This window comes from Misgurnus anguillicaudatus, chromosome 5 (assembly GCF_027580225.2).
Source record: "Misgurnus anguillicaudatus chromosome 5, ASM2758022v2, whole genome shotgun sequence".
Taxonomy (NCBI): Eukaryota; Metazoa; Chordata; class Actinopteri; order Cypriniformes; family Cobitidae; genus Misgurnus; species Misgurnus anguillicaudatus.
The window spans coordinates 15,414,157-15,431,357 of record NC_073341.2 but is presented as its reverse complement, the minus strand read 5'-3'; the positions used below and the strand labels follow the sequence as shown (position 1 = coordinate 15,431,357).

The following is a 17,201-nucleotide window of genomic DNA, read 5'->3' as shown; positions in this document are numbered from 1 at the left end:
ATAGTATTCGAAACTAGAATTAGTATGTCCCAAATTGTAGTATGTTATCCCAAAGATACCCGGATGGTCTACTATTTCCAGTTAGAATTCGAAGTGCAGATTAATGCAAACTCTAAGGGCTAATATTGCCCCCAACCCATTGCGTGCAGGAGGGAGGAGCTTAACCACACTGACCCTCTTGCGTATTTGTAGTAATACTGTGGCTGTACAAATGTTAACTATTAGTCAAATGTCAAAGAAACATGGTTACTACACTTTTACTATAGTAAAAGCATGGTTCATTTTCATCTGGGTATTTTTGAGTACATACGTACAAAATTAAGTATAAAATACGTTAAACAATAGTTATACTATAAACTTTAAATATTTTGACTTTAAGTAGCTTTCGTTACACACATTGACATGAACGTCAGAACCAGCCGCCTCACAAATGACCTGCGTTTGGGACGCTCTGGGTTTCACTCCTAAAACTTGGTAAAACACATTGTAAAATGTATTGTGATAAAAACGATGAGGAAAAAAGATGGAAATAGTAAATAAAATTATCTTGGACATAAGTTATAAGAATGAATGGAATATTGTTAACAGTGGTGTGTGCATATTATAAGTAGGCAAATTGGGACTCAGCTTTAGTGTTTCCTTTAGCTGATCACATGTTTTCCTCTGACCTTTTAAACATAACCTTGTTCATACTGTTTAAAAGTAAATAAATGTGGACAACAATACATTTTACAGTTTAATGGTTTATTTAATGTCTCAGTGCATTACTCGAGGAAAGACAATAAAATTGCTGTTCATATTACAGTATGAAATGTACAGTAAATGCATTAACAACAAGATAAATTGCACTAGTGCAGTGTGCTCGGGCCCCCCTCTCAGAATATTTGAAATGTCTCCCTAATTAATATCAGGTGTTTTATATAAGAAGACATCTAAAACAATCTGGGAGGGGGCCCGAGAACTGGAGTAGAGATACATTGCACTAGAGATATTAATACAGTGTTTTACTGTTAATTTGCAGTATTTGACTGTTTGATGTTACTATAATTTCAGCAAGCATTTTTTACAGTATCACTCGTTTAATAGTGAATTTTCATGTGTTTTATTTTTGTTTCAAAATCCTTTTCATACTAAGGACAATGTTTATGGATGCTCTCCAGTGTGAATTCTCATGTGAATTCTAAAACTAGCACTCCATGTGAAACTCTCGCAACACTGAAGACATGAGTATGGACGCTCTCCAGTGTGACATCTCATGTGGCTGTCAAGACTTTGTTTGCGTTTGAAACTCTTTTCACGCTGGGGGCGTGAGTGTGGACGCTCTCCAGAGTGAATTCTCGTATGGCTTTCGGGTGCCGATTTCTGTTTGAAACACTTTTCACAATGAGGACATGCGTATGGACGCTCTCCAGAGTGAACTCTCATGTGCACAATAAGCTGTGATTTCTGTATGAAACTCCTCACACACTGTAGACATTGGAATGGACGCTCTCCAGTGTGAATTCTCGTGTGTATATCAAGACTTGTTTTGTTTGTAAAACTCCCCCCACACTGAAGACATATGTATGGATGCTCTCCAGTATGAGCTCTCACATGTTTGTTAAGTGCCGATTTCTGTTTGAAACCCTTTTTACAATGAGGACATGCATATGGATGCTCTCCAGTGTGAACTCTCATGTGCAGATTAAGCCCTGATTTCTGGATGAAACTCTTTCCACACTCAAGACATGAGTGTGGACGCTCTCCAGTGTGAATTCTCATGTGCATTTTAAGATTTTGTTTTTCTGTGGGGCTCTTTCCACACTGGGGACGTGGGTGGGGATGCTCTCCGGTGTGGGTTCTCATGTGGCTGTCGGGATTTGGTTTCTGTGCGGGGCTCCTGTTACGCTGGGGACGTGCGTGTGGACGCTCTCCAGTGTGAGTTCTCACATGTATATCAAGTGCCGATTTCTGTTTGAAACCCTTTTTACAATAAGGACATGCATATGGATGCTCTCCAGTGTGAACTGTCATGTGCATATCAAGATGTGATTTCTGGATGAAACTCTTTCCACACTGCAGACATGTGTATGGATGCTCTCCAGTGTGAATTCTCACGTGTTCCTCAGAATGTCTTTTAAGTGTAAAACTGTTCTCACAGTGAGGTGGGGATTTGCCTGCTTTTGTATTTTCCATCTGCAAGCTACTGGATGTTTCTCTCATTATGAAACGATGAGGTGTCTGATAGTAGTGTTTTTCCTCAAATTCATTCAGTTCATCGCTTTCGGCTTTCAGGTCCAGTGGATCTAAAATGAAACAAAAGAATTTGTCATTGTCATGTTAATGTATCAGTGTTGTTTTAATAGTTTTTGTACAGCGTTTTGAGATGTATACTTTAAAGGCGCTATAGAAAATAAAGTATTATTAATAATATCATAAACCCTCAGGAAAATGCTATACCTCTATAAGTTAGATATGCTTTTTACTATGATTCAAATCTGATGAACCGGCTGAAACTTTACCTTGATATTTCTCACCAATTATAAATTCAGAAACACAAATAGAGACTAACCTTTGTGTTCCTTTGTGTCTTCTTGTTTAATACGGCATAGGTCTGAATAACTCATGTCTTCAGTCTTCTCTTAAATCAAAACAAAAAATAATACATTTTCACATTAAAGACTTTAAGAAAATGCATTAAAAATAAAAAATACTAAGTGCTCCAATATACAGAAAGTAATTAAGATGTCAACAATAGTATGTAGATCCAGTATTATTTAAATCCAATAAAGGAAAATCTTATTAAAATGTATATAATATTATTCAAGATAATTCAACTTGAGAGAAATGCAATTTCCAGTGAGAGGAAGAATAAAGAAAAATAAAAAATCAGCTTTATCAAGTCTATTACCTCGACTCTTCCAACAATCAATGTCAGTGTTGGAAACTGTTTCCAGTGAGACCAGGAGTCTTGTATTGTCTTCAGTAGTAGTCTTTATTGTAGATAGTGAAGTCTTTAAATCAGATCGTACTGCTACTGGTGCTGCAGTCATCAAGTCTAACTGATGCTGGAACTACATTGCATTTATACACATTTTAAGGGGCGGTCCTATAACATGGAAACAAAGCACTTAACTTTAAACAAAACATTGAAAGGAAGTAGCAGAGCCACTCCCAATCCTGGAATTTCACCATTCCTCAATCACATTAACATAACTGTCCCATCCACACAACTTCATTATCATAAAAATGAGCTCTTAGCTGATTCATAAGCAACTGGCCCACAAACTCACAGCATTGGATGGGCCATCAAAAGCCATTACATTCTGCTTTGTTTTTCCTTGGTGGCCCGGTCCAGGTGTGTCTCTTTTAGCATTTGGTGTAAGGGTGGGAGAGAGAGGAAGAGTCGGATGATGTTGGATTTACTCTTGTTTTGTCCTTTCCTGCACCAGTCACTGTAAAAACATGTAAGTGTATTTTCAAGCTCTGTCCTTCCAACATAATCAACTGCATGAGATTAAAACGTCTTCGGTTAATTGTTTGCTGCTGTGCTGTTCTTCCAGTTTAAGTTCCAGTTTAGCTATTCGATTTTGTCACTTTTTCATAAACTACAGCATAGACAAATTCAAGAAATGGCCAACATATGCACAGTTTTCTTAATCTCATCCAGAATCACCCACAAAATCCAAAAAAATCAGTTTCATGATTTTAGGTAAATGTTTTCTAAAGTTATAAGCAAAAAATAACAATTCTATCATATCTTTAGATGAATAGCACTCTTCCAAAACTACTTGGGTACCCTTAGGTTTTGATGCTTATATGGGTGATTCTCACGAAAACTTGGTTTTAAAAATGTCAAGCATGAAAATGTAAAAATTGCTTAAATGTACTTTTTTTCCCACCAGACATTGAAAAACAAAGTCTGGAGTAAATGGGAACATTAATTTAAAAACTTTTACTTATCATTTAACACTTTTTGTAACATAATTTCAAAAAATTGTCCTAAAAAATCTCATTACCGCAACAGTCAGAAAACATCAACACTGACATATTTTCAAAATGACATGACAAACCTGAAAGAACATAATTTGGAGATTCTGCACATGCATTTAAAATCAAAGTATTATGCTTCTATTAATTAAATTAACATTTAATAAACATCTGTTGCGGTTATGATAATCAAAATGTCGTGTAAGCATTCTGACAAGACAATATTTCAAATTAACTGTAAAAAAAATGATCTTACCTGGTAGCCATCTTGAAGTAACTGGTCCATGTGCTTGGTCACTCAAAATCAAAATTTATTAAAATTCTGTATGTGTGCTTAAACTGTTCTCAAAAAGTGTTGCGGAGGATGAGAACATCAGGCATGGACACATCATTTTCCTAATTTTTCTTCATTATTATTATACATGAATATTCAGTAAACATTTTTTTCTGTCATCTTAAGTAGTCTAGCAAAACATCCATTTATTTTTTTTTCTTAATATTTTTGTGTTAATTTGATTAAATTACAACATAACGCATGTTCAAACACAGCCGGACACATTGCGGTAATGATAATTTCAGCAGAAAATGAGATAAAATGTACAATTATAAATTCTTATGTTGAAATCACACATTGTGCAAGGTAGAACACAGTATTGTGTTAATTCTGATGCTTTTTAATGTTACTATATTACACATGTTAAAGCTAAAATCATAAGTGCTGTGGTGTTTCAATGGTTTCGTGAGAATCACCCATATAGGGACAGTTTCCAGGACAGGGTTTAGGTTAATCCAGGACTAGGCCTTATTTATATTTGATAATTTAAAGGAACAGTATGTAGGATTGTGGCTAAAACTGGTACTGCAATCCAACAACTAGTGGCCAATACACAAAATGACAACATAAACATCAGTTGAGGGCTGCAACTTCACTTTTTAAATGACAATATCCTGGCCAGACCACTGGTGTCAGTGATATAAATATTTGAAATGAAAAAGATTTCTTAATGTCTAGTGACATATCAGGGCCATTTTATGATTAATTGATATCAATTTCTTTTTTTTATTGTTTTGTTTTTACAAACATACCTTACAAAAAATGATACAGGTGTGCATCTTAAAATAAAACAATGTCACTGGTATATGTTCAATTTAAACAGGACAATGGAAAGACGCAAATGTACTCATGTAGCCCCCTGCAATCGCATACAACTTAATACAAAACTCAAACTATAACCAGGGGTTCAAACTAGCTCCATAGCCAAATAAAATTAAATCACATGACTATATAACAACTCAATTACAGCAGAGATAATTATGACTTCCATCCTGATAACCCAAATATAAATGCAACTTGCTAACAACTTTAGAGTTAGAACTTATGAAATTACCCTTATCAAAGATTTGTGGTTATAACATATCGTAATACTTTATAGTAACTTAGAATAGTCAATAATACAGAGCAAATTAGAATGAATACAAACGTAACTGTTAACCAGGTAGGAAAATCATAATCCACATGCCAATTCACAATCTTATTCAAAGACTCAAGCTTTAGCATTTGAACTTTATTTTATTGTAAAAAATAAAATTAGTTATTTTTAAATTAGTTATTTTATAGTTTTATTCTGAATTTTTTTTGCCAGTAAATAACATTAAATCTACAGTAAGTTACTGGCAAACAACTGCATAACTTCAGCAAATTTAGACAGTTTAGACTTTAGGAATAACTTTGAATGGTAAAGCTCATTAAAATGTTTTTTACACAAAGTCAAAGAAGGTGAAGCGAGACATTTGACCAAACAAATTGGGGATTAAAACATTGAATAGAAACTCATCAGTATGTGTTTTTTTAATACAGACAAAAGAATAATAATTAGAGGGCCATAACCTGGCTTTAGAGGTCAATGTGTGCCAGGACGCTGAAACTTGAATGGGGCAGAGCCACAAAAACAGAGACAATACAATGAATAGATGCTTAGAAGAGGTGAATAAACAAATGTTAGCATTTTGTTGTTTTCTCTAAATAAATTATCATGTTACGTTTAAGAAAAAAACTTAACTTATACTATTTCCAAACTTATACTATTTATGGGGCGGTTTCCCGGACAGGGATTAGACTTCTCATAGACTAAAATAAATGTAAGAGCTGTCCAAAATAAAAACAACTTGCACTGACAAATCTTAAAATACATCAGAGCCCTTTGTTTTGCCTCAAAATGCACACACGTAATGTTTTTAGTAAGGCATGTTTGTTAAAACTAGTTATATTTCCTAATTAAACTAAGGCTAGTCCTGATTTAAGATACTCCTTGTCCAGGAAACCATAGCTATGTATTATTTTAACACATTATGTGTCATTTCATGTTGATTTTGTGTTCAAACAAATAAAAGGGACAACACAATGTGTTAAAACAACACAAAGTGTAACACAGAAAGGAATCATAAACCACATTAAATGTGTTGTCTGTAACTATACAACATTAACACATTCGTTTTAAAACAAGTACACATTTTTCCACCTTTTTCACTGTGAGCACTAGACGTATGCTTTCCCTGTTTCTCGTGTTCCACTTCTAAAATCATTTTGTCTGCCTAAAAGGCTCATTTTTTACCACATGAAATGTTCCTTATGTACACTGTAAGAAGTTCTTTGCTGCCTTGACATTTTTTGTTGAATCGGCTCGGATTTACAAGTCATTTCAACTTACTATTATTTATCTTGACAAGAAATTAGTTGTTATAACTACAGGTGAGTTGTTATAACTTTATAAAATTAAGTTAACTTTTCTCAACTATATTTTATAAGTTGTGACAACTCATCTCTATTGACATGACTTGGAAATCGGAGTTCATTTAACAAAATTGTTTGGGGCAGCAAAGTATTTTTTACAGTGTAGAATTAGTTGGGTTAAATGACACACCATTTTTGAATGACGTGAATTTACTCATAATACACAATATTTTCATAAACTGAGTATATTAAACACTGTGTAATATGGTGAGCATCAAAATCTAAGGGTACCTAAGCAGTTTTGAAACAGTGCTCTTTATATGGAGATATGACGGAATTGTTGTTTTTTTTTGCTTGTAGATTTGGAGGACATTTGCTTAGAATCGTGGAACTGATTTGTTGGGATTTTGTGGGTGATTCTGGATTCAGATGATACCCAGTGTTCTTATGTTGACCATTCCTGGAATTCGCCTAAAATGCTGTAGTTTACAAAAAGTGACAGAAGGCATTTAATAAAAGTTAACAATTAATAAAAGACTACTGTTGATCTCATGCAGTCGATTGTGTTGAGTGGAGGGAGCTTGAAAATACACTTACATGCTTTAACAGTGACTGGTGTAGGAAAAGATAAGATAAGAGTCAATTTGGCATCGTCTGGTTCTTCTTTTCTCCCCTATCTTTATAATAAATGCTAAAAGAGACACATTTGGATTGGGTCATTAAGGATGAATAAAGCAGAATGTAATGGCTCTTGATGGCCCATCCAATGCTGTGAGTTTGTGACCATTTGCTTATTAATCAACCAAGAGCCCATTTCTATGATAATGAAGTGGTGTGGATGGGACAGTTATTGTTAATGTGATTGAGGAATGTTGGAATTCCAGGATTGGGAGTGGCTGTGCTTTGTTTAAAGTTAAGTGCTTTGTTTCCATTTTATAGGACCGCCCCTTAAAATGTGTATAAATGCAATGTAGTTCCAGCATCAGTTAGACTTGATGACTGCAGTGCCAGTAGCAGTACGATCTGATTTAAAGACTTCGCTATCTACAATAAAGACTACTACTGAAGACAATACAAGACTCCTGGTCTCACTGGAAACAGTTTCCAACACTGACATTGATTGTTGGAAGAGTCGAGGTAATAGACTTGATGAAGCTTTATTTTTTATTTTTCTATATTCTCTCTCTCACCGGAAATTATTATTATTTTTAAATAATATTGTTGACCTCATAATTATTTGTTCTGTATATTGGAGCACTTAAATCATTTGTTTTACTTTTTAATACAAGTTGTTAATGTTAAAATGTATAAATTTATGTTTTGATTAAAGAGAAACTGAAGACATGAGTGATCCAGACCTATGCCGAATTAAACAAGAAGACACAGAGGAACCCAAAGGTCAGTATCTATTTGTGGGGCAGTTTCACAAACAGGGCTTACCATAGTCCCAGACTAAAATGCATGTTTGAGCTGCCTTTATTTAAAAACACCTTTTACTGACATATCTTAACATATAAGATGCACACCAGTATTGTTTTTGTAAGGTTTGTTTGCAAAAACTACTTAAATGTTCTAATATAACCAAGGCTTTGTCCTGGATTAATAGCATTTTCCTGAAGGATTATGATATTAACATGAGAATGACAGAAAAAACTCTCTTGTTTAATTTTAGACTTAATGGACCTGAAAGTTGAAAGTGATGAACTGGATGAAGTTGAGGAGAAACACTACTATCAGACAACTCATCATTTCATAATGAGAGAAACATCCAGTAGCTTGCAGATGGAAAATACTTTCTCTCTAAAAAGAAAGCAAAGTACAGAAGCGGGCAAATCCCCACCTCACTGTGAGAACGGTTTTACATCGGGAAGACATTCTGAGGAACACGTGAGAATTCAGATTGGAGATCGCCCATACAAATGTCTTCAATGTGGAAAGTGTTTCACACAGAAACCAGATCTTGATAAACACATGAGAATTCACACCGGAGAGCGTCCATACACATGTCTTCAATGTGGAAAGTGTTTCACACAGAAACCAAACCTTGATATGCACATGAGAATTCACACTGGAGAGCGTCCATACACATGTCTTCAATGTGGAAAGAGTTTCATCGAGAAATCAGGCCTTAAGGTTCACATGAGAATTCACTCTGGAGAGCGTCCATATTCATGTCTTAAGTGTGACAGGAGTTTCACACAGAAATCACATCTTAATATGCACATGAAACTTCACAATGGAGAGCATCCATTCTCATGTCCTCAATGTGGAAAGGGTTTCACACAGAAACCAAATCTTGATATACACATGAAAGTTCACAAAGGAGAGCATCCATACTCATGTCTTCAGTGTGAAAAGAGTTTCAAACGCAAACAAGGTCTTGAGAATCACATGTTTATTCACAGTGAAGAGCATTCATACACATGTCCTCATTGTGAAAAGGCTTTTAAACAGAAATCAACACTTGACAGCCACGTGAGAATTCACACTGAAGAGCGTCCATACGCATGTCTTCAGTGTGGAAAGAGCTTCACACAGAAACTAAATCTTGATATGCACATGAGAATTCACACTGGAGAGCGTCCATACTCTTGTCTTCAATGTGGAAAGGGTTTCACACAGAAATCAAATCTTGATAAGCACATGAGAGTTCACACTGGAGAGCGTCCATACACATGTCTTAAATGTGGAAGAGGTTTCACACAGAAATCAAGTCTTTATGTGCACATGCAAATTCACACTAAAGACCGTTTGTTCGCATGTCTTCAGTGTGAAATGAGTTTCACAAAGAAATCAGAGCTTAAGGTGCACGAGAGAATTCACCCCAGAGAGCGTCCATGCCATACGTGTCTACAATGTAAAAAAAGTTTTAAACACAAATCAAGATTGGAATTTCATATGAGATTTCACTCAGGAGAGCGTCCATACACATGTCTTCAGTGTGGAAGGGGTTTTAAACAGAAATCGACACTTGACAACCACATGAGAATTCACACTGGAGAGTGTCCACACACATGTCTTGAGTGTGGAAAGGGTTTTAGACAGAAATCGGTGCTTCAGAACCACATGCTAATTCATACTGAAGAGCGTCCATACTCATGTACTCAGTGTGGAAAGAGTTTCAAACGCAAAGAAGGGCTTGGGGTTCACATGAGAGTTCACACTGGAGAGCGTCCATACGCATGTACTCAGTGTGGAGAGAGTTTCAAACGCAAAGAAGGTCTTGACCTTCACATGAGAATTCACTCTGGAGAGCGTCTACATATTTGTCCTCAGTGTGGAAAGAGTTTTACACAGAAAGAAAATCTTGAAGTTCATATGAACATTCACTATGGAGAAATGCTGTAAAAAATGTTTGCAAAAAATTATAGTAACTTACAGTAGTCTTGCAAGTCAAATACTGTGCACTTAAAAAAAACAGTAAAATGCTGTATATGAATAGTATAGCTTAGCTTGCTGTAAATGTATTTGAAGAACATTTCATATTATAAAATGTACAGTTGTTTTGGTCTATCCTACACTGATGTACTCTTACACACTAAATATAAACCATTACATTTTAAGATTTACTGTAATTTGTTGTCCACCTTCTCCATTTGTTTACAGTAAAACAGTATGTACACATTGCATAATTACTGCCTTTGATAAACAAACGAAAGGCCAAAAACTGACATTGCAATGGCTTTTTGTTATGCAATATACTTTGTGATATGTAGAAATACAGGAATTTTATTTAAATGTCTTCAATAAAAAAGTAGTAAAAGTTTTCTAATCCCTTTTCCACTATATGAGTACTAGGCTAATCATTAATAGGATTCATATTCTGGGTTATTCTTGCCGGGTTATTTTTTATCCTGTGCTTTATAGTAAATCAAGACCATTGTGAACCCCAAATAAAGGTTAATTTGACTGCAAAATAACTACAAACTCTAATATTACATTTTTACAGTTGGCAATTGACGGTCAACAAATAGGATGTGACAAAAATGATGATCTGACTACAAAGAATAAAGTGCAGCAGTACTTAAATGTAGAAGATAATTAAGACATTCCCAATACATTTTAAATAGGAATTATAAAATTTTATACTTACTGGCCAAAGTTGTATGAAGGCCTTGCTAGCCTCATTAATGGATGGACGGAAGACCTTTCTACCAACTTTTGCTCCAGGAGGAAGAATGGAAAGGACAAAAAATGACATCTAATCTCTGCAAAAAACATAAGATCAGATCAGAGAGTTGGTCAATATAAATTTGAAATATTATGAAATTAATATAAAGTGGTAACTAAATACAACTCAACACATAAATTCTATGTTTGTTTAATTCTTACAAACATAAGTTTATGTTTTCAAGTTCATGTCCAAACACTTAAATTATTGTTTTATTTTAAAAGAGAGGGCCAAGTAACATACACATAAGACACCAGTTCTTGGAAACTCAGTTTTCTACTCGCTTATCGTCGAGTTACCTGCCGTACCGACTGTTAATTTAATGTGCTGGTTGACCCTGCCGGTCACTGATGTAACATAGATGCCGGCTCGGCGATCCTCCGCCGCTGGGAAAGTTAGCTTGTGCTCGCGGTCTGTATTTCCATATCGAATGCCAAGAAAGCCACTTGTTTGTCACTAAATTTAGTGTCGCTATTGCTAAGCTGGGAACACTGTGCAAGTGTGTGACAAAAGCCGAAGTGGGGTGGCGGAGGTCTGACTCGGTACCGGTTTTGACACGCTTTGTTAAAAGCTCACAGAAATTGTCATGGGTTAACATAATGAACCATGTGATGGGGATTTTGAAACATCAAGAAAACTGTATTAATATGCCATATCACACATCTTAGGATGACTATTCGAGTCAATTTCTGAAAATGGTGATCTGAGGTAACAGTCGTCATTTCTCTAAATTACACCTGTCATCTTAGTCTGTACAAGTTAACACATTGCTGTCTCACAAAATGTTATATGTGGCATTGTCATGTATTTCGAGATAGGACCAACTGCAGAAGCGCAGAACCATACGTCATGACAATCTGAGACTGACAGCAACAGCCTGACAGTCTGAGGCCGGAAGTGGCGGAGTTGTAATCTTAGACCGGAGGTGGATGGAGAAATATTAAACGTTAAAATCTATTAAAATGTCTTTTCATTCAAATCAAATGCTCAAGCTTTATTTTTAAGATTTGTTTTAGATGTATTTTTTTATTTATGACACATAAACTTTACATTTAACTTTAAAAAAAATGTCTACACTCTAAAAACAAACGGTGCTATATAGCACCAAAAGTGGTTCTTTGCTCGTAATCATAGAAGAACCATTTTTAGTGCCATATAGCACCGGTGAAACAGCTGTGTAGAACCATATAGTGCTTTGTAGAACCATATGTGGTGCTATAGTGGTGCTATATGGCCCCTATATGGTTCTACACAGGTGCTTTACCGGTGCTATATGGCACTAAAAATGGTTCTTCTATGGTTACGATCCAAAGCAACAGTTTTGGTGCTATATAGCACCGTTTGTTTTTTTTAGAGTGTATAGCAAATAACATTTTTTTTACATTATTTTACACAAATACATAAACACACATATAACTTACATACATACAGTGAGGAAAATAAGTATTTGAACACCCTGCTATTTGCAAGTTCTCCCACTTAGAAATCACAATATAGGATTTTTTTTAACTTCTTCCTGAAATAAATCTATTAGCCTAGAGATGGATTTCATTATTATTGCCCTTTCATCATTAAATGTTCTGCAGTGTATGTGTTCAGTATGCCCAAGTGAAAAATGCCATAATGTGCTAAAAGTGCTCAATTTTCATGTACTAATTTTGTACATAAAATAGTGTACATTTGATTTTTTTGTTTTGGTACATGAATTTGAATTAAAATATGCTAAAATTTATTTTAAAAAATGTATTTAGGTACCACTTGTAGTAAATTTGAACCCATCTTTGTATAAAAGATGGGTATAAGTTTACTACAAGTGGTATACATTTTTGTAATACTACAGAGAATGTATGTTAAAAGCACATTTCAGTTCATATTCATGACATCTCAAAATAGCACAGATAAGGACAATTAGATGTTTTTAAGATTATCTTAAGTACTGAAGAAGAATTCTTGGTATATTATGTAGTGTGGGAAAACAGATCTGTTTAAAGAGATAGTTCATCCAAAAATAAAAATTCTGTCATCATTTCTCACTCTCATGTTGTTACAAACCTGTATAAATTTCTTTGTTTTGAAAAACACGAAGGAAGATATTTTGAGGAATGTTTGTGACCAAACCTTTAATGAGCCCCATTCACTTCCATAGTAGGAAAAAATAATACTAAGGAAGTCAATGGGGCACATTAATGGTTTGTTTACAAAACAATTGGTACAATTAAACTGTTAGCAAAAGCTTGAGAATTGGGTGGGCCGAGGGGTACGCTGCTGCAAATACCCCCTCCCCTAACAGATAATCTCACTCCAAACTTTTGGTAAAACTTGGGAGCCTTGTCCTTACCCAAACCCAACTCTAACCCTACCATCAGGCGACAATGGTTTAAAAAGCATATGAAAAAAAATAGTATAAACTAGGGATGCACCGATAGGATTTTTTTGGACCGATACCGATTTAAACAGACAACTTCTGGCGGATACCGATGCCGATACCGATATTAAACACATGTATATAATACTATACAGTTGGTCTATTAGCTAAATTATTTTTACTGAACATGGATTTGATCTAATTAACATTCAATTGACTGACATAATAAGAGAGGCACAAATTAAGCTAAAACAAATATAATAAGACAGCATGACAACCTTCAAAGGTGGTTTTTGCTATTCAGCATTTATTTTATTAACAATATTAAATCATTTTTACATGTAATGGATTTCTTTATGTAGTTAATTAATAAACAATTGGTATCGGCCTTTCTCGTGCTATTGCCGATATGCCGATGGTTTCAAATTCATCAAAAATCGGCCGTTAAATATTGGCGGCCGATACATCGGTGCATCACTAGTATAAACCAATACTTAAAGTGACATCCTAACGCAAACAGCAAAACTAATTCTAAACCAAAGCGACAATTGTTTAAAAATAGGAAAAACTGTTGAGTAACCAATACGTGAAACTGACACGGAAAAGAAATGTGTGGCACAGGCACGTAAAATAGTGGAAATATGTGACAATGCCACGCAAAACTGAGCAAAATAATGCATGACTATTTCACAGAAACTTTTGAGATCAGGCTGTCCTTTCATGACGACCGTTGCTGAGCACATTCAAACATCTAAGGGCGCGAAGCACGTGAGCCTCTTCAAACAACCCAGGATAATATCCCAGCAGGTTTAACCCAACAACTAGAAAACTACCCAAAATTGTTTAAAAACTACCCAAAAGTGTTGAAACTACCCAAAAGTGTTTAAAATGTAAAAATAACCCAACATAACAGTCCAGCAGACTTAACCCAATCATTTTTAGAGTGTTTCATCTGTGGAATGATCTGCAAGTCACAACACGATCTGCTGACTCTTTAAGACTCTTATGAATTGGCTAAAAACTCATCTCTTCCACCAATACCTCACTTATTAATATAGAGCTTATATCTTTTCCTATTTTCTATCTTTATCTTTTATACAAAAAAAGGACTAACTAACCCATGGCTATGTACTGTCAGACTTGATAGGCTAGTTTGCACTTATGTATTGCTGTTCTTGTGTTGCTCTAATTGCTTCTATTGTTTACCTCATTTGTAAGTCGCTTTGGACAAAAGTGTCTGCTAAATGACTAAATGTAAATGTAAGTGAATCAGGGAATGCAGACAGGCAGTGGACCAAACCACTGCAAGGCAAGAGAGGCTGCAATTAAATGTTTCTAAAGTGAAACGCATTTTTGCCCCATCAGTAGGCCATCAGGGCACTAAAGACCTCTTTGTTTACATTAGTTGAAAGCAGTGTTGGGTGTAAATAGTTGCTAAGTAATTAGTTACTGTAATTTAATTACTTTTGATGTACTTTTATATATTATTACTTCGAGCCATTTCCAACCTATCCTTGTATCATGTACTAAATAGGATTTAGAAATTAATTAGTAATAAGTAATTAAATACTTTTTGGAGAGAGTAATTTGTAAAGTAATCTTATTACATAATTGAAGATGTAATAATTAGTAACTAGTAATTAATTACTTTTTTTGAGTAACTTACCCAACACTGGTTCAAAGTTCTGTGTAGTTTAAATGTAAAAGATTGTACATACTTTAGCAAACTAGACATTTAAAAAGTCTAAGACTTAATCTTCAGTATTTTAACTTTATTTTATTCTGCAAATCTTATAGTGACAGAATTTTATAGTTTTATTCTGTAAAAACAAAGACTTGATGTTAATGTTGCCACAAACTGTTGCCAGTTAATAACATTAAATCTATAGTAAATTACTGGCAAACAGCTGCATAACTTTAGCAAATGTTTTACAGTTTAGACTTTAGGAATAACTTCGAAAGGTGAATCTTATTTAAAAGTTTTTTTTATTATTATTAAAAAGGCATCTGACACAAAGAAGGTGAAGTGAGACATTTGACCAAAGTAAATGGGGATTAAAACATTGAATAGAAACTAATTTCAGTATTTGTTTTTTTTTAATACAGACAAAAGAATAATAATTAGAGGCCCATAACCTGGCTTTAGAGGTCAATGTGTGCCAGGGCGCTAAACTTGAATGGGGCAGAGTCACAAAAAACATAGACAATACACTGAAAAGAGGTGAATAAACAAATGTTAGCATTTTGGTGTTTTCTCTAAATAAATTCACATGTCATGTTTAAGAAAAACATTTAAATAAGAAATAACACACACTTTTGTCATCAGGAATCAATTAATTTTGACTTATTAAGTACTTCAAATGAGACCAAACTTCTGCTTTTAGTGCAAAGCTTTTATTAACTCTTTTTGAGTTTGGTTATAACATTTCTTTTCAAAAGCAGTGTAACAGGTTAAAATGTATTAACAAGTTCTTACTGATTTGGTAGTACTTATTTGTTTTAGATTTATAACATCACATCACACACAATAAGTATCAAATTTTTCTGTTCTGTGAGTCTCTCTTTAAGGAAGGATGTGTTCGTATTTTTACACATTGTTTTGTGTTATCCTATTTAACACATTATGTGTCATTTTTATGTTGATTTTGTGTTTAAATAAATTAAAGGGACAACACACTATGTATTAAAAGAACACAAAGTGTGTTCTTCCACAAATAACACAGAGATGTGTCTAGTTAAGGACAACACATTAAATGTGTTGTCTGTAACTATACAACATCAACACATTCGTTTTAAGACTAGTACACATTTTTCCACTGTGAGCACTAGACTCTAAAAACAAACAGTGCTATATTGCACCAAAAGTGGTTCTTTGCTCGTAATCATAGAAGAACCATTTTTAGTGTCATATAGCACCGGTGAAGCACCCAATTTTCTTGGTCACAATTTTTGAATGACATCTTGAATTTACTCATAAAACGTTGTATTTTCATAAACTCCGTTTATTAAACACTATGTGATATGGTGAGCATCAAACTCTAACGGTACCTAAGCAGTTTTGGAACAGTGCTCTTTGTCAATTTAACATAATCCAATTCCCCTTCTCTCTCATATCTTTATATTAAATGCTAAAAGAGACACATTTGGATTGGGCCATTAAGGAAAAACAAAGCAGAATGTAATGGCTTTTGATGGCCCATCCAATGCTGTGAGTTTGTGGGCCAGTTGCTTATGAATCAGCTAAGAGCACATTTCCATGATAATGAAGTGGTCTGGATGGGACAGTTATGTTAATGTGATTGAGGAATGTTGAAATTCCAGGATTAGGAGTGGCTGTGCTTCTTCCATTCAATGCTTTGTTTAAAGTTAAGTGCTTTGTTTCCATGTTATAGGACCGCCCCTTAAAATGTGTATAAATGCAATGTAGTTCCAGCATCAGTTAGACTTGATGACTGCAGCACCAGTAGCAGTACGCTCTGATTTAAAGACTTCACTATCTACAATAAAGACTACTACTGAAGACAATACAAGACTCCTGGTCTCACTGGAAACAGTTTCCAACACTGACATTGATTGTTGGAAGAGTCGAGGTAATAGACTTGATAAAGCTGAATTTTTATTTTTCTATATTCTATCTCTCATCGGAAATGTAATTTTTCTAAAATAATATTGATGACATCATAATTATTCGTTATGTATATTGGAGCACTTAAATCATTTTTTTTAATACATTTGCTAGTTGTTAATGTAAAAATGTATTATTTTTTGTTTTGATTAAAGAGAAGACTGAAGACATGAGTGATCCAGACCTATGCCGAATTAAACAAGAAGACACAGAGGAACACAAAGGTTAGTGTCTATTTGTGTTTCTGCATTTATAATTGGTGAGGAACATAATGTAAAAATTTAGCCGGTTCATTAGATTTGAATCATAGGAGAAAAGCATATCTAACACAAACAGGGCT

The 17,201-nt window shown here is 34.5% G+C and overlaps 3 protein-coding genes across 4 annotated transcripts in view; 2 read left to right on the top strand and 1 right to left on the bottom strand.

Moving 5' to 3' along the window:
• The window catches only part of LOC129414596 (uncharacterized), a 79,632-nt gene extending 69,160 nt beyond the window's left edge, over positions 1-10,472 (top strand). The window contains exons 5-6 of the mRNA XM_073867624.1: positions 8,607-9,001; positions 9,170-10,472. Of these exons, the coding sequence (XP_073723725.1) occupies positions 8,607-9,001; positions 9,170-10,048 (1,274 nt within the window). The 3' untranslated portion in view covers positions 10,049-10,472. The remainder of the gene's footprint in view (positions 1-8,606; positions 9,002-9,169) is intronic.
• LOC129415004 (uncharacterized) overlaps positions 1-17,201 on the top strand; it is a 95,561-nt gene that overhangs the window by 69,155 nt on the left and 9,205 nt on the right. For both annotated transcript variants that reach the window (XM_073867618.1, XM_073867617.1), the window contains exons 2-3: positions 16,629-16,826; positions 17,017-17,085. In XM_073867618.1, the coding sequence (XP_073723719.1) occupies positions 16,685-16,826; positions 17,017-17,085 (211 nt within the window). In that variant the 5' untranslated portion in view covers positions 16,629-16,684. The remainder of the gene's footprint in view (positions 1-16,628; positions 16,827-17,016; positions 17,086-17,201) is intronic.
• Positions 568-2,294, bottom strand: LOC141349124 (uncharacterized). The gene has a single exon (XM_055169144.2). It carries the CDS (start codon positions 2,200-2,202, stop codon positions 1,144-1,146), a length of 1,059 nt encoding a protein of 352 aa, XP_055025119.2. The 5' UTR covers positions 2,203-2,294; the 3' UTR covers positions 568-1,143.

Excerpts from the sequence above, each read along its gene's own strand:
- LOC141349124 (XM_055169144.2), bottom strand. The coding sequence starts at position 2,202 with ATGAGAGAAACATCCAGTAGCTTGCAGATGGAAAATACAAAAGCAGGC.